This window comes from Stenella coeruleoalba (genome assembly GCF_951394435.1).
Source record: "Stenella coeruleoalba genome assembly, chromosome: 1".
Lineage (NCBI taxonomy): Eukaryota > Metazoa > Chordata > Mammalia > Artiodactyla > Delphinidae > Stenella > Stenella coeruleoalba.
In genome coordinates, this window is record NC_137169.1 from 188,084,036 (window position 1) to 188,102,456 (window position 18,421).

Below are 18,421 nucleotides of genomic sequence, written 5' to 3' on the forward strand. Positions count from 1 at the left end.
ATATCCTTTAAGTATAGAAGCCCTTCAAGGCATGAAACCCATAATAGAAGATTACAAGGCTCAAGGTCTCATTACCCTTTATACTAGCCCCTATTACTCTCCCATTCTTCTGGTGAGAAAACGTAAGGGCCGAGGGTGAAGGTTTGTCCAGAACCTCTGAGCAGTAAATAACACTGTCATCCCTTGACACTGTTGTTCCTAACACTCATACGTTACTAACAGCCATTCCTGCCGGAAGCAATTTTTTTTTTTTTTTACTGTAATTGATTTATGCAGTGCATTCTTTAGTATTCCAGGTGATGAAGCTAGCTAATACCTTTTTGCCTTCACTTAGGAACAAAAAATTTTCACCTGGACAGTAATGCCTCAGCGTTTTACTAAGAGTTCTTATTTAGCACAAATTCTGAAGGCTGATATAAAGTTCCCTAGAAACTTATTTACAAACAGAAGTAGAGTCACGGATGTAGAAAACAAACTTACGGTTACCAAAGGACAAGGATGGGGAGGGATAAACTGGGAGACTGCGACTGACATACACACACGACTGTATATAAAATAGATAACTAAGAAGAGCCTGCTGTATAGTACAGGGAACTCTACTCAATACTCTGAATGGCCTATCTGGGAAAAGAATCTAAAAAAAAAAAAGAGTAGATGTAACTGATTCACTCTACTGTACACCTGAAACTAACACAACATTGTAAATCAACTATACTCCAATAAAAATATAAAAAACAAAACGAAACGGAAAAGTTCCCTAGAGGTTCTACTTTGCAATATGTGGGTGATTTGCTTCTTTGCTCTCCTTCTCAAACCTCCTCAAAGGAAGACAGTATTCACTTGCTAAAGCTTTTAGCCTTAAAGGCTTAAAGTTGCCAAAGAAAAACTGCAGTTTGCCCAAACCCAGATTCAATATTTAGGGCATCTGATATCAGAACGAGGGCTAAACCTAGACCTGGACAGACTTCATGATGTCCTAAGTTTCCCAAAACTCAAAACCTAGTGCCAACTGTGAGGTTTTCTTGGTTTGGTTGGTTATTGACGAAACTGGATTCCAAATTTCTCTCTTATGGCCAAATTTCTATGTTTTCCTTAACAATAACAACCCTGGCCCAATTTTATGCGAAGAAGGAGACAACATAGACTTTAAAGGCCTTAAAGGAGAATTTGATGAACCCACCCGTCTTTGGGCATCCCAATTACCACATCCCCCCTTTTCTTTTTGTATATGAAAAGAAAGGGAATGCCCTTGGGGTGCTGACCCAAAAACATTGTCCCATAGGGTATTACAGCCAGCAACTGGACCCTGTGGCACAGGGATACCCCCCTTGCCTTAGAGCTATTAAGGCCACTGCCCTTTTGGTTAAGGCCACTGAGAAAATCATTATGGGATCCGCTTTAACCATTTTTGTACCTCATGCAGTAGAAGCTCTCCTGAATTCTCATCACACTCAACATTTCTCTGCCAGCTACCTCACCTCCTGTTAAATCCTTCTGTCAGCTGCCCCTCACATCATTCTTCTACGTTGTAATACCTTATCCTGGCTACTCTTCTCCCCTCCATCATTTTCAAAGTCCCTCATGACTGCTTAATGCTGATGAACTAACTCCTGACTCCTGGTGATGATCTACAGGAAATTCCATCAGGTAATAATGCCGACTTCTCATGGCTCACTGAGGGTTCTTTAAAAGGTGACAATGGCGAATACTGTGCTGGGTATGTTATTCCAATTCCTTTTAGTGTTGTTGAGGCAGCATCTTTTTCTATGGCTACTTTGACCCAATAGGCTGAATTATACACCCTTACACAGGCTTGTACTTTAGCCAAGGATAAAACTGCCAATATTATATTTGAGTTGGCCAAAAAAGTTCATTCAGTTAGTGAATACGTTGTTCAATAGAATTCTTGATGAAAATGAAAAATGTCTTTTATTTTTACTTAAAACAGAAAGAAACTTTTTAGCCAACTCAATACTAATAGTAGATATGCTTTTGGAGTAGCTCATGATTTTGGAATGTTATGGAAGCAATGTGGCTTCCTTACTTCCGGTGGACATAAAATTTTAAAATGGCCCCTATGTTCAGAAATTATGAATGCAATACTCTTACCTCCCACTGTCAGCTATTATTAAGATTCTGAGGCATTCTAAACTTGACTCTCTGGAAGCTAAGGGAAATCACCTTGCCGATATTTCTGAAAGGAAGGCTGCCCTTAAAGGAACCAACAATAGCCAAACCACTGTCATGGTCCAAAGGGATATTTCTCCAAATGATAATTTAGAAAAACTGGCTAGAGAATCCCAACAATTGGCCTCAGAAAACGGAAAACAAGATTGGAAATTCAACAACTGTTGGTGTGATAAAAAAGAGAAAGCTCTGGTTTGGACCAAGTAAGAACCCAGTTTTACCCTGGAGTCTAAAATTCCCACTTCTCACCACTGTACATGCATTAAACCATTAATCTACTAAAAAAATGTTAGTCTTCATGAATCAGTATTGATGGGGAAACATTAATAAGGTTGCAAAAGTATCTCACTTGTCCCACTTTTCCAAAGTACAACCCAGGGAAGCCTGTTCATACTGTTCCCAGACATTTTAAACTGCTTAATGGACCATTAGGGATCCAGCAAATGGATTTCACACAATTTACTCCATCTAATGGATACAAATATGTTTTAGTTATGGTCTGTATGTTTTCACACTGGACCAAAGCCTTCCCTTGCAGACAGGCTACTGCCTCTTCTGAGGATAAATTTCTTTTGGAAAAGATTATCCCTACCTGGGGAAATCTTCCTTAACTTCACAGTGATTGCCCAGGTGCTTCAAAATGTCTATGCTGTTTGGCTAGTTTTACAACACTATTACTGTTCTTACCACCCCCAATCCTCTGGTTTAGTCGAACACACTACTGGTATTAAGATTCAACTGTCAAAATTTGTAAAGGCCCTCCAAATACCTTGGCCAAAAGCATTGCGGCTGGTCCTTCTAAATTACAGGTCCGCCCCTTTTGGAACTCATAAACCCTTAGCCTTTGAGATAGTCACGAGATGCCCAATGCACTTGGCTTCTGCTTCTTTTGACCTAAAACTGATAAAAGGAGAGATACTCTAATATTGCAAAAGCCTAATTGCTTCTATTAAAAATAATGTTTTGGGAATTCCCTGGTGGTCCAGTGGTTAGGACTCCATGCTTCCACTGGAGGGGGATCAGGTTTGATCCCTGGTCAGGGAACTAAGATCCTGCAAGCCGTGTGGTGCGGCCAAAAAAAAAAAAAAGTTTTGACAGATCAATCTTTTCACAGTGTGCCCTTGGGAGACAAAAACTTGAAACATCACACCTTGCAATCTGCAAATTTTGTCTTTTAAAAAAGACACTTCCAGATGAACTCTCTTCAACCTTGCTGGAAAGGCCCCTATCGAGTACTGCTAACCAACCCTTGTGCTGCTGCCAAACTCCCAAGGAATAGACTCTTAGAGTCACATGAGACACCTAAAGAAAGCACCAAACCCTGACTGGACCTGCACATAATCTGGTGACCTGAAAGAAAAGATTTCCTGGAATTGACGCAGATGACATCTGATGAAACAGTTTTCCCCAGATATCCAGAAAATGCTTGTTGGAAATTTGTTGCTAAACCTTTGATGATGACATAATGCTTCAGGTGATCTCCAATGTCTATGATCTTGATAACATATGGCCTTTAGACATAAAGTACCTTAGAGTTTTCCCTCCTACCCCTCCTTCCTTGTTACTCAAATGTGACCTTAACAGGCTTCTAATCTGTGCACTTTCCCTCCAACGTGAGATGCTACACCCAGCAAAAGTCCTTCATGATACTGAAGGACAAAAAGCTAAAACTAGAAAACGTGACTCTTGATCAGCAATGCTTTCAGAGAAAGGTCTTGATCAAAAGGGGGAAATGTTAAAAATTAAAACACAGAAATTTGAATTAAATACAGTTGGGAGTTTGGAAGGGGGAGATCTCATGTCCTGCGACTACAGCAGAGCCCAATAGAAAGAAGGAAGACATCTCTTCTTTCCTGAAAAAGACTCAGCCAATGAAAACCCATACTCTTTATTTACCATAGCCCTCTCACCTTCCTTTTCCTCTCTATGAAAGCATTATCCTTCCCTTGTGGGGGTGGGGTGGGGGAGGGGGAGACACCTGAGTGTAGCTCATCATGGTTGCAGACTCCAAACTGCAATTCTCTGACTGATCCCAAATAAACGCATCTTTGCTAGAGAAATATCTAGCAGTCTATTTGTTTCAGGTCAACACTGGAAACAACCTAAATGCCTATTAACAGGAAAAAGGATAAATTATGGTAGAGTCGTACAATAACTTATAATACAGCAGTAAAGCTGATTGAGCAACAGCTATACATAACAGTATGGATCAATCTTAGTAACATATTGTTGACTGGAAAAAAAGACAGCAAGTCCCATTTATAGTGAGATGTCCTTTTTTATAAAGTTCAAAAGTGGGTAAGATAAATTAAATAATACATTGTTTTTGCATTTACGTCTGGTAATTATCTGGTAATTCTTTGTTTTTTAAAGCAAGGCACGATACACATAACATTCAGATGAATGATTACCACTGGTATAGTGGGCAGGGGGACAGAATGAGGAGGAGTATAGGTAGATCTAAGGTACTAGCAGTTTTCTAGTTCTTGGGTTGGGTGGTGGGTTCATGGGTATTTATTACATTAATAAATAATAAAGAAAATGAGCCAACCATGAATCAACAATGATAGTGTGTCACAAACCAAGAATTATAAAAATACAATTCTCCCTTTCCTCAGATTAGGCCCTTAATAATCCCATTGCCTATGCAAGGCTCTATCACTGCAATTACTGTGTTGTAATTATTTATGCGTGTCTGTGTATCTCACTGAACCAACAGCTCAGAGAGAATGTGTCTTCATTATCCTTATATCACCAGCATCCACGACAGTGTCTAGTTCATACAGTTTATTGAATTAACTAATCAATACAAAACTGATTATCCGGGAATTTCAAAGTAAAAACAACTCAAAGTATTAGCTATTATTTTATTTTGAAAATATCATTTAATAGATGGGAAAAAAAGACAGTGAATCTGAAGGAAGTACATTTGACCTAAGAAAATAAAACCTAGATTCCTCACTTTACATTTTGATCCTTTTCTCTTCCCTGAGTCTTTATATTTTATTTTTAATACTTCATATTCTAGAAAATTCTGTTTATAAAATGGTCAGCAAAATTTCTTAAGATGTCTCCAAGCTCAAATTAGAAAGTTACATCAATCAGAAAGAGTCTATAAGCCTTATTTTTTAAAAAAGATATTAAACTGGCACATTTAGTAGTTAAAAAGACAACTAGACCGAACTACAAAAAGACATTCTTAAATAGCACTAAAAATATAAAGTGAATTACTTTGCCCATTGTTTTCAACATGGTAAAAAAATCCTTTTATAAAACATATTTACATATAGCTAGAGTTGGAAATTCCCTGGCGGTCCAGTGCTTAGGACTCTGTGCCTCCAGTGCAGGGGGCATGTGTTCCATCCCTGGTCAAGGAACTAAGATCCCCCATGCCAGGTGGTGTGGCCAAAAACCAACCACAACAAAACATATAGCTAGAGTGGTAAAATTAATCAATACTATTGATATTATTAAAATAGCTTGTAAAAGAACAAAATATTAGGGTAGAAAAAGATGGCTTAATCAAAAATTAAATCTTTCCATCTTAAAATAAGTTGAGTTTGCAGACTTCCCTGGTGGCACAGTGGTTAAGAATCTGCCTGCCAACACAAGGGACACGGGTTCAAGCCCTGGTCCGGGAACAACAAATCTCATGTGCCACAGCTACTGGCTGAGCCTGTGCTCTAGAGCCCACAAGCCACAACTACTGAGCCTGCGAGCCACAGCTACTGAAGCCCACGTGCCTAGAGTCCGTGCTCCGCAACAAAGAGAAGCCACTGCAGTGAGAAGCTCGCACACCGCAAAGAAGAGCGGCCCCTGCTCGCCGCAACTAGAGAAAAGCCCACGCGCAGCAACGAAGACGCAATGCAGCCAATACATAAATAAATAAAAATAAGTTGAGTTTGCATTTATTTATAAAACTTGAGATTGACTTTTTCCATTCAAAGATCAAAATATTAGGTTTTTATAAGCATACGGATGCTATTCTCAATCCCTACCTCTTCCCCTGCTCCCTGCAACAGGAGAGTTTCTGTAATAAATATTTTCTCTATTTTCAGAACAGCTATAAGACTTTGGGACGAGAACCAAGTTGCTATGGTATATGTCAAAGAAACATTCCCTAGGCAAAAGATATTAAAACAAAAGAATAAGTTAAATTCTACTTACTTATGCCTCACTGAATATGCTCATTTTAACTCTAGATACCAGTATACGAAGTTCAATTCTCTTAATTTATACTATATATACATTTTTCTCATATTAACTTAGTGGTTTTTAGAAAGAAAACCTCATTGACTTGAGCCTCCAAATTTAGAGTTTGTGATTATTCTGAGTTAAGCTCAAATTTACCTTTAAATTATCAATTAAAAAAAAGTTTGTTGGCCAAATGAATCTATGAATAGAAATTTAGAAAAGATATGTTACTTGTGTTTCTAAAAATAATACTTTTGGGCTTCCCTGGTGGCGCAGCGGTTGAGAGTCCACCTGCCGATGCAGGGGACACGGGTTCGTGCCCCGGTCCGGGAAGTTCCCACATGCCGCGGAGCGGCTGGGCCCGTGAGCCATGGCCGCTGAGCCTGCGCGTCCGGAGCCTGTTGCTCTGCAATGGGAGAGGCCACAACAGTGAGAGGCCCGCGTACCGAAAAATAAATAAATAAGTAAATAAAAATAATACTTTTAAGTTCTTTAAAGCACTTGTTTATAGTAAAAGCCATGTTAGTGTTACTAAGTCATCTACTGTCACCAACAAGGTCTCTGGATTGGAATTTCAGTCATTTCAACACATACCTTTTACAAGTATCCGAAATAAGAGAGGTGGATGAGTTGCTAGAGAATCTTGCTGTTTCTAGTCCTTTTGTGTCTGGGTGGTGGTGGAGGCAGGCAGATTGTATTCTTTGCCTCAAAATGTGTTGGTAAATAAAAATAAAGGATGGCAGGCCTGATGCTTCTACCTCTAAAGAGAACTTGACCTTTATGTAATGTTTCCTCCATTGTTCTGCCTGTCTGAGACACTGAACCCTGATGTACCTGCTTGCCTAGACGGTCTGTACAAATAATGTGATTCATGGTGAACACCTACTTTCCTTCAGGGTCTGGAATTTAGGGGGTTGTGGCTGGGTGCAGAGGGTGCCTATATGATCAGCCCCAATAAAACTGCTGGATTTCGAGTCTTCATTAAGCAGGCTTCTCTGGGCACAGAAGCAAGTTAACAAGTGTTAACTGCTTTTTATCGCTGGAAGAATGAGCACATTGTATGGACCACACTGGGTGGGAGAATGTTGGAAGCTTATGCTTGGATTCTTCCAGAGTCCATCTGATGTGTTTTTCCCTTGTCATAATAAACTATAGCCATGATTACAAGTGACTCTTAGTTCTGTGAGCCTTTCTAGCAAGTCATCAAATGTGTGGAAATGTTGTCAGACTCCTAAAAAAGTAATTCATAGCTTTTCATTTATTTCAACTTTTAGGAAGCAGAGGAAGAAGACAGTAAGCTGGATTATCTAAGGAAATATGAATAAAAATTTAGTTAGCTATAGTTTTAGATAAAAAGGTGTCTTCTTTGTCAACTTTTATTTATGTATTCATGTATGTATGCTGGCCTTAAAGGTGCTTACATCTTACATAGGGAAACATGTACACACATATACACAATAAAGTGTTACAGGTAGCATAACAGATACATATAAATGCACACAGAAGACATGTTCAATCCTACTTGGGATTATGCAATGTATAGCCAGGAAAAATTTCAAGAAAGAGCAGCTTAAGATGCATGTTGAGGGGACCTCCCTGGTGGGCCAGTAGTTAAGAATCCGCCTTCCAATGCTGGGGACACGGGCCGGATCCCTGGTCGGGGAACCAAGATCCCACATGCCACGGGGCAACTAAACCTGCATGCTGCAACTAGAGAGCCTGCATGCCACAACTACTGAGCCCGCGTGCTCTGGAGCCCACGCACCACAACTAGAGAGAAGTCCATGTGCTGCAACTAAGACCCGACACAGCCAAAAATCAATCAATCAATCAATATTAAAAAAAAAAAAGATTCATGTTGAAAGTTGAGGTGGCCAAAATGATGATGATGGTGATGGTAATAGGAGGTCATTTCAGTTAGAGGGCACAGAGTAAGATATGGAGGCATAAGGTGTATTCAGAGACACTCCAAATATGTAGAGTATGAGCAATTCTTGGCAACAGCCATAACACAGAATGCCTTCTACTTCAATGTTTTAGCTTTTCTATAACTCACTTAGAGCGACATGGTACTTTTAGGTTGCAATCTTCACTGTAAAAGTAGAAATTGGCTTTGTGTGCTTAGGATGCAGGGTATAAGTCAGAAAATCAAAAAGCCCTGAAACAAATTCCATTCTACTATAATTTAATTAGAAAGTACTAATTACCAACAGACCAGTTTGCAAAAAGTTACTCCAAATATACCTTAATGTTAAAAAAGTCTATAAACACCAGCACAAAAGCAAAAACAATTTTGAGATGTTTATATGAGAATCCTTGTGAGAATGGGAGGTAACCAGGGCTTTCTATGTAGCTACAATATTTCTAGCTTATTTCATCATTTCTGTATTCCCCATGAGGAACTCTACGAATTTTACATTTCTGATTGTTGCTATATATTATGTTTTATATTCCCCTTTGTTTTAGAAACATATGATAAATAACAGACACGTGCCACTAGAATTAGGTACAAGGTCGATTTTGTCAGTAACCCAGGTTTTGGGTAAATGAATAATGGAACTGAGGTTCACTTTAAAGTAACATTTAAAAATGTACCCCCTTGCTAGTCTTCAAATTACAGAAGTGTTTGAGAGTTATGTATCACTTGACATGTGATACTAAGTTACTAACCGATTTATGAGAAAACTGCTTTCTTTAAAAAAATCAGAATCTTAAAACTATGCACAGAATTAGACTCAAGTCCATTTTTTGTTACTGATCTCAAGGAAAAGGAGCATTTTTGAATAATACCAGAAGGTTGCTAATTGTTACCTCCAATCAAGTTTTAGAAAAACATAAGTTGCATTCTTCAACAAAATAGTCAAAGCAAGTAACTAATATTTAAAATACATCATTTCACATTATAGTTACTTTATCATATGACACACTTGAAGTGAACATCAATTATATCTGCACACAGGAAATTTCTTTTCATTCTATTCCCATGCAGTGCATGCAGCTAAATATAGCTTGTGAAAAGCAACCCGCTTTATAATACTTAGCACTTAGAGTTCAGTTAAGTTCAAAGAAGTATTAACTGTTAATAGGAAAGGTGGTTAGCTGTGGAAAAAGAGGACCTGCAAATTCATCATAAAGAAAAAGTAAAATAATGAAGGAACATACTGAATTACCTCATTATTCTATCACCTATTGTTGTTCCTCTGATATTAAATCTAGTGAAGGGAACACAATAACTAAAGTCACTCACAAAGACTTCAAAGAACCAAATATTTAAAGCATTAAGGCCACCACTTTTATCGTTAATCATCTAAATCTAAAATACTTTTGTTTCCCTTTGTGACTTAGGGTATTATGTGAGAATATGTCATTCAACTAAATGTGTATGAGCAAATTAAGGAAACAGAAACACTCACTGAAGATAGATTAGAAGGAAGACATTGCACTTAATCCCTTTTATCTTTAAAAAAAATTAGAACCTAACCCTGTTAGGTTCAGATTCATATTATCAATACCCTCAACTGGAACACACTAGCTCCCCAGGGCTGAGTTGCTCTTTGGGAACTAAATAATTAAGTCCTGAGCTGGCTCATTTGTCCTAACCATAAGACTGTATAACCAGCAAGCAAAGAATAATAGAGCTTTTAACTCCCTAGGAGTTCAGTTCTTTCTCTATGATTACTTTTCCTCTGCAATTTTAATAAAGAATAAACTTGAATCACTAGAAATACTGAGAAAGTGATTATAATGATGACTAAATAGATGACAGCAAATTTACAGTATGCAAAGGATTTTGGCTTTAAAAATGAAGGCCATGTTCCACAGAGTCCAGAGTAGGTAAATGGAACCAAATTTCTATGCAAATAAATATTTTTTTAAAAAGTAACTAACAGGCAATATACAGTTAATATCTTTAATCTTTACATAAAAAATCTTTACAGTATCTTAATTGAGTCTATTAACTAAAAACTATTCAAGACTATGTGAGAACTTCTTCAGGAAGCTTACTTAGATACTCGTCTTTTTTTTAGAGAGCAAAAAACCTCTCGGGTTTGGCAAGAGGAAGAGCTATCAGCCAGGCCATCATTCTGTTTACTAGAAGATGGATTTGGCGCTGTGAAAACAGTTTACATGAAGACCATCTAAATAATATACCTGACCACTTTCCTTTCATTCCAAGGGCACCTGTTTACGTTTCTAAATCCAATATATAAAATCACTAAGAGAAACACATACTCCTTTCATTTACTGCTTTTTTTATACCATATTAGAAAGTATATGTTTGATTAATTGTTTCTTTCTTCAATTTAGTTTCCATTTAACGTTCTGTGTTCCTGCTGTAGACAAAGTTAAAGGGGACTGAACGTGGTGATTCATAGATTTCACTGTTTTAAACTTTGGTTATCTGTCAATAGAGGCATTTTACCATACACTATAGCTTGGTTTCTCTCTATAAGACCTATTTGCTATAAAGCAGGGATCAGCGAACTATGGCTCTTGGGGCAAATCTGGCCAGCTGCCTGTTATTCTAATGGCCCATAGAAGAATAACAGTTTTTACATTTGTAAATGGTTACATTTTTTAAATGATTATAGACGTGCCTACATAACTGCCTCCATTTTGCCTCTTGGCCAACAAAGCCTAAAATATTTACTATCTGGCTTTTTAGGAAAAAGTCTGTTGACCTCTGCTATAGAGAGTCCCAGTTATATTTATACCGAGACTAGCTATAGTTAATGAGCAGAGCATTCCATTTTAAAGTACCTATGTTAGTTGTTAAGGCCTTTATTTTCTAAGACATTTCCTTCTCATGCTTGTTCTCAGCTCAGAAATGAAAACCTGGGTCATATTTATTTAACCAAATTATAAGAATGCAAATCTTTATTAAAAAATCATAACTTTGTGTTGCAAAGAACTGTTTTGATATTTTTGTTAAATGCGTTGAAAATGGCTTAGCTATAAACTTTTTAGGTTTCATTTAAAAAATTAAATGTGTGGCAAAAAAATTATGAGATCCACTATGTAATTCTTCATACAAATTAAAGTACAGATCTAAGTATATACTCTTTTACCATTTTCAATTTTGGGACCATCTCTAGCCTAACCAAACTAATCTTAACTGGGTTTCTTAATGACCTTTAAGACATGCATCCTTTTAGTTGGGCATTTCATCCAAGTGTGAAATGTTTCCTTAGATTCTAAGAACCAAATGGTATTTTTACAGTAGAGCTTTGAAATTCTTTGTCCCTTTGGAAATAGAAATTCTCAAAATTCATATGCCTATTTATAAGCTGGTAAATTATTCTTTTCATGTTCTGAAGAAGCAAAATTTTCTTAAACTTTCTCTCTTTAGAATAAAAGTCAACATACCCATTCCTCCAAATTTAGAAGTAAGATAAATGGGCAGTTTTCTGAAGGATGAACAGCCCTTAGAAAGGTACAGAAATGAAAAGTACATTTTATATAGGTAGTTCAAGATTTAATCAAGATGGTGCTCAGGAAGTTAGGAACTATCAAAATTACTTAGAGAAAAGTCAGAAGGAAGATTTTCCACCATTTACAAATTTTTGGTAAATAGCTAGGAAAGAATAATGCAAAGGAAAACTGATGTAACTGTGAAACAGTCACTATAATCACTTTAGCATTACCTCAGTATGCACAACTTTGTGTGTGTGTGTGTATATATACACATATATACATATATAATATTGAATTTATTTCATATATTTATGAAAACTGTTTTCCATGTTCTTATAAATGGCTTGTGTATCTGTCTTCTCTTTTCAGTAAGTTAACTTTCTCAATGGGAAGAATTTTATTATTCTTCTGTTACTACTACTATGTCCTATAGAATAAAACAAAATAATATATAGGACAAACTAAGGTTAAATACCTAAACTGAGTGTACAGAATATTAATAATATTTAGTTTAAAAAACAAAAAAAGCAGGGAAGCAAATGTAGACCCAGAGGTGGTTTCCAATCTGGACCTAACCATGAGAGCATGAATTCAAGAGTACGTGCGTGAAGTGGGGTCACTTCCAGGTTGTTGTCCCTGATCATCTCTCCTCTAAAAGAGTCTGCTAGTCTAGTTCAGCACCTGGGTTTCTTGGGTCAAGGAAGCTATCAGGTGCCAATTTTGTGGCAGATCCAAATCTCAGGAGAATCCCTAAAACATATAAATCATCTAAGTATTATGAAAATGATAAGTAAGTGATAACACTCTATAGAAATACACTATCATTTCTAGTCAGATATCCAAAATAAGGACAATATGCTGCAAGATATTTTGCATTCTCTAGGACCCACTCTCCCCACAAATCCTCCTTTCTCATTCATGTTATACTACTGTGTAAAAAAAAAAAATCTCCTTAGGTCTAGAATATACAAAACCCCTGCTTAGCACCTCAGTTTCCTCAGCTATAAAGCAGGCTAGGTAAAAGTGTTAAATAATTAACCTAAATAGAAGATGCTAAATAATTATGATTTTTTGCAAGTGTCTAATATTTACCAAAAATATATGATTTCTTATTTAAACAGACCTGGTAAGTGACATGGTGCATTTTACTAGAAGTTGATACTTAAATTTTATTTTCCATTATGACCTTAGTATCATTTTAAGCTATGTAAGTACAGAAAAAAACCAAGGACATATGTTTGCTTACATCATTAGAAAGCCATAAATTTACGAACTTAAAATAATTATAGACTCTAGCTCTCCACCCAGGGTTTTAGAAACCATCAACTTGATTTTCAAATTGTGCTATGCTTGCCCACCTTCTCTGCATACATCAAGCGGTAATAATATCGTAAGGGACTCCCTCTGGGTATGGAAAGAAATGAAACTAAGTTTTACTTGTCTAAAATATATACTAAGAACTTGAAGACTAATGTGTGGCAGGTAACGAGAAGATGTTTGATTAGTCTCTAAATACAAATATAAGCAAAGATTACTCCCTCTACATTTAAAAACAGGGTCATTGCAAAGTAAACACGTTGACCAAATATGACCAAAGGAAGATACATATCTATCTTCATAGTTAAGAAAAGGCAGTTTCACTGAACTGCAAGCTACAACGTTCAGGAATTTTGCTTGTCCTCTGTTAGTCTTTATCCCTGTAGCCATTCTTACTGTAATTGCTTTTTAAAGTCTAAGTAGCTACACAGAATATCTTGGTTGTTTAATACACCTGTCATTTATTCAGTGCTTTCAATTTGAGACAAGTCCTTGCACTGATTGATTTTTTTCTAAATTCTGACAACAATTCTAGACAATCATAACCCCATTTTATAGATAAGGAAACTGAACCTTAAAGAGACATTAAGTAATTTGAATGATGAAGCAGCTAGTAAATGGTAAAAACAGAATATAATTCATTATGCTCTTAACCATTATATAACATTGCCATTCTTTAATGGGAAATTAATCTTTTCACTTGACAGAAATGTCAGCATATTTTATAAATAGCAGAACATTGAGCATAAAAATATGTGATGTGGGTTCTTCATGCTTGTGTAAGCTAGGATTTTAAAGATAAAATTTCATTCTCTGGAAGAAGACAGAACTTACAATGAGATATGATGGCACTGATTATGGAAATAGCTTTAGAAATGTACGGAATGCAATACAGTTTAAAAGATTTACTTTATCTACTAAAAAATAAAATATATCCTTATGAACACATAATATGAAAAATGGAAAAAGTATATGAACGTATTAGCAATTTAATTCTTTACTGTAGTTATAATATTTGTTACTTGGTGTGATTTTTCATTTTTGAAATTGAGTTACTAAGTTTAGTAGAAGTCAGAGAAAAACATACTGTTCTCAAAAAGAGAACTTTATCACGCTACCTTAATCCAGGGTCAAGAGAGAAGCAGAAAAACTGAACGTTAAAAAAACCCAAAACTGATAAAGGCCAGGATGTCTACAGGGCAATCTGACAACTAAATATAACTAACTTCATAAATAACCTGTTGGTCATTCTCAACATTCCTTTCTCTTGATCTGTAAATTGAGGACCAAGCCTTAGTGCTGAAGATACAGAGCAATGAGACATTCTATTCTCCACAGTTTGCTCAAAGAATGTAATACATGAAATTATTTATAATTTAGAAAATTCTATGAGTTTATATGACTGAGACACCCTTAGAGGAAAAAGCTGTCAAAAATGGAGAAACTCCTTTATGTGACTTCAAACAAAGGCTTGTGAATTATACTCTTTATAGTTCATGTTAATTAAAAATTTACCAACCTATCACCAGGTCCTGCTCGATACCTTGCACCTGGGATCAGCACTGGGTCATCATCACTGTCATCTGTGTCCTGGAGAGCAGAGTCCCTGGCCAATGTTTCCTCATGAGCCAAAGGCCCAATGGCTTCTGTTTGTGATTGAGGTTCGGGATTGCTGGTACTCTGACTGGTAGCACTTTCAGTGCTAGTTTGATCTGAAGTTCCTGGTTCCTTGCCTTTTTCAGACAAAGTGGATTCTTCGGGGACCCCACCAGGGCTATCAAGATTGAAGTCATTCCTTTCTCCTGAACCGGAATCCAATGGCTCAAAAGTAAACTTATCTGATTGTGCTGTCAGAAAATAAGTAGTAACAATTGGTCATGTTGGCAACACTAATTATTTAATCTAACTTCAGAGCTGACACTTAGACAATTTCTAATATAAAGTCTAATCCCCCTATATGAAGAACAAAATTCCACAACACATCTATTTGGAAATGGTCTCTAACTCTGGAGAGACTAATACAGATTAAGGCTTCTTTTTCCTATATGAAGGAATTATCTAAAAAGAACATGACAACTCACCTATATCTATACTGTTCTGAACTGTGCTTTCTGCAGACGTACCTCCCTGAAGTGTTGTCACATCCTCTGATGATTCTTCAGGAGCTTCTGGGAATTCAACCAAATTATCATTAAATCCTAATTTTGTTTTTTAGAAAAATAAACACCAATTGAATACTCCAGCTTTCCTATATATAAGCAGTTCTTAACCCTTTTGGGGTCGTAGAAACTTTTGACACTCAGATAAAAACCTCGCCCTGCCAGTGTAATGCAAATACTATGTATGTACCCACAAAACTGTAAAACGCTATTAGGAAGAAATGTGCAATTGTGCCCACTGCCTCTTCCTAAAGCCTATGTGTGGACCTTCGTGAACTCCATGTGAAGAATCTCTGCTTTAGATTAGCCCTCACAACTGACATTTCTCAATCTTGCTTTTTTTTCCTCTAAACTTCAGAGAATCTAAACTTAAAACTGAGTATTTTTCTGCCCTTTTGTCATGCATTTGGTCTAATTTGAACTATCAAGAACAAATAGTAAAGTTAGCCCCACCATAAATTCTGTTTGGCCATTGAAAATACTTATTTCTGGATTTCATTCCAAGACCCATGAAGGATCAGTCTTTTTTGTTCCTAATTGGACATTTGCTTACCAGACAGTCATCTTATACGTACTTGATTCTTGTTAGCTCCATTATACTGAGGTATGTATTCATTTAATGAAAAACAATTCATTTATTCCTTCATTTATCAAGTATGTACTGAAAATCTACTCTGTTCTAGGCTATACTAACCCCTAAATTTCATTTGATGATCACATAAAACTATTCTAGGAAAGGGTTCTAAAAACATACTCTAAATGGCACTTCTTGTATGAAACAGGATTTACTCATAACCTGTTTAAAGTTTATCCCTTTTTTCCCTCCATAAACCACCTATACTCTTTGAAAAAATCCAGATAGGTACTCTGTATTTCACTGCTAGGTATAAAAATGGTAAAGATAATTCAAACCAACATTTCTATCTAACGTACTGTCAGTACGATGACCACCTATCCTGGCCACTGTGTCCGCAGAGGGGAACTGTGCTTTACTGTGACGCCCCATCTTAAATGCTTAAGGTCCTTATCTTTTGCGTTTGTTATCTGTTTATCAACAGCAGTAACTGGACTATTGCGGCAAAAGTAATTGATTAAAAACAAGAAACAAAACTGTAGCACTGAGGTATCCGAAAAATAGGCAAACATCCAACACTGGGTTTTGTCATGACAAAAACAAAATTAACATCTTACTTGCTTCATTCTCTCCTCCTAATGGTTGCATGGAGCTCTGTGGGACCAAGGATTCCTCCTGACCCTCAGATTTGCAGTGGCTCCCATTTCCTCTAGAACTTGAGGCAGTACTGCTCCTACCATCAAGACAAGATAAGTGATCCCACCAAGAAGTTAATAAACATGAACTTTTAGGATAATTTTTATATTTTACAACTAGAGAAGTTGATCAAAAAACTTGACTACAAATAAAATACAGGATTTATTATTTTAATAGTACTTGAAAAACATCACTTTAGAAAGTCTAGGTGGTTATTCTAATCCACTTTAATATTTAAAAAGAGATTTAAAAATATGAAAGGACCACTTCTTCACTATTTTGATGCTTCTACGATCTGGTATATATTTTTACAAGTCTCTCTATTGAATTTTAACTTAATTATATATTCTCTCTTCTTGTTCTCACTACAGATGGTTCACCACATTCAAATTCTTAATGATTTTATAGACTCTGATCATAGGTCCTTTTAGACTTTGTTGTTCTAGGCTACTTTTAAATTAATACTTGAAAAGAGGCCTGGAAATTTCTTTGGTCTTTGAACTGCCCTCTGTGGACCACTGCCAGTTATAGATTGTTGTTCAAATACGGCAAGTGATTGAGCACCATGGTTTTGTAGAAGGATAATGTTTTCTGTTTTAGTTTTAATACCTACCTGATGATGATCCTAATTCTGTTAAAATTTTTAGCTAGAGCAGAATACCAGACCAATTTAAATAAATAATTTTCAATGAACATTCTGTGACAAATCATGACATATGTGTAAGAAGGGGACTGAGTGGGAAGGAAAATAGAGGAAAATGTATAACAATCTGACTAAGATTAAAATTAAATTCACAGAAATGCAACAATTTCTTAAATATAGTATAGATGTGAACAAGAAAAAGAAATTGAACAGCTACAGTAACTTAAAAAACGTTAATTATAGACAAACAGCAGTGACTCAATAAACAATGCAAATTATCATGGAACTTTTGTCAAAATTTTATAAAAATCTTTTTAGGTTAATTGCAGAAGTCAATTTGATTTTTTTAAAAGGGCATCCATATATAATATAGTTTTAAGAAAAACGTATATCTACATGGGTATATGAGCAGAGAAAAATGTCAGAAAGGATATTCACCAATGTTAAATGTCATCTCAGTAGGATTACTGTAAGTGATTTTTTTCAATTTCTCTCTAGATTCTGATTTTTTTTGCAATGAACACATATTTCTTTTTAGCCAGAAAGAAATGCATAGCAATTTTGGTAAAGAGAAGCCAATGTGATACATAAATCTTTTTTTTTTCCCATTGAGAAAGCTATGATACAGGCTTAAATAAAATGCTCAATGTAGAATAGTTATGATAATTAAAACATTATGGCATTGATGTAGGAATACAGAGCCATTAGTGGAAAAGACAAAGTAATCAAGTAAATACATTTAGCGTGTGTTAATATGGCATTTTAAATCACAGATAAACGACTAGATTGCTCAATAAATGGTACTGGGACAAGGGAAAAGCCATGTAGAAAAATTGAGCTATAAGCTCTACATCATACTTTATGGTAAAATAAATTGTAAAAGGATTAAACATATATTTTTGATATAAAATCACAGAACTATAAGAGGAAAACAAGAAGAAACTTTCCCCCTAATCCTGGGAAGGACAAGGAGTATCAGCTCACAGGCTGAAACCATAAAGCGAAACTACCATAAGTAAACTGAAAGACAAACAACAAACTGGGAAAAATATCTGCAACGAATGAAAGACAAATGATATTACCCTCACTTAATTCTATAATATATAGCTCTTATAAATCAATAAGAAAAAGATAAACACCACAGTAAAAAACTGGGCAAAGGACTTGAAAGGCAATTTATAAAAGATGACTATTGTAGCTAACAATTATTTAAAGCCTATCACGTGCTAAGTGCTA

General features: G+C 36.0%; 1 protein-coding gene across 6 annotated transcripts in view; it reads right to left on the reverse strand.

Annotated features, from left to right (window-relative positions):
• The window catches only part of DCAF6 (DDB1 and CUL4 associated factor 6), a 173,037-nt gene that overhangs the window by 28,836 nt on the left and 125,780 nt on the right, over positions 1 to 18,421 (reverse strand). For 5 of the 6 annotated variants that reach the window (XM_079939962.1, XM_079939960.1, XM_079939965.1 and 2 more), the window contains 3 exons: positions 16,464 to 16,579; positions 15,195 to 15,281; positions 14,633 to 14,960 (listed from right to left, as the gene is read on the reverse strand). In XM_079939962.1, the coding sequence (XP_079796088.1) occupies positions 14,633 to 14,960; positions 15,195 to 15,281; positions 16,464 to 16,579 (531 nt within the window). The remainder of the gene's footprint in view (positions 1 to 14,632; positions 14,961 to 15,194; positions 15,282 to 16,463; positions 16,580 to 18,421) is intronic. The other variant, XM_079939961.1, reaches the window with a different exon arrangement.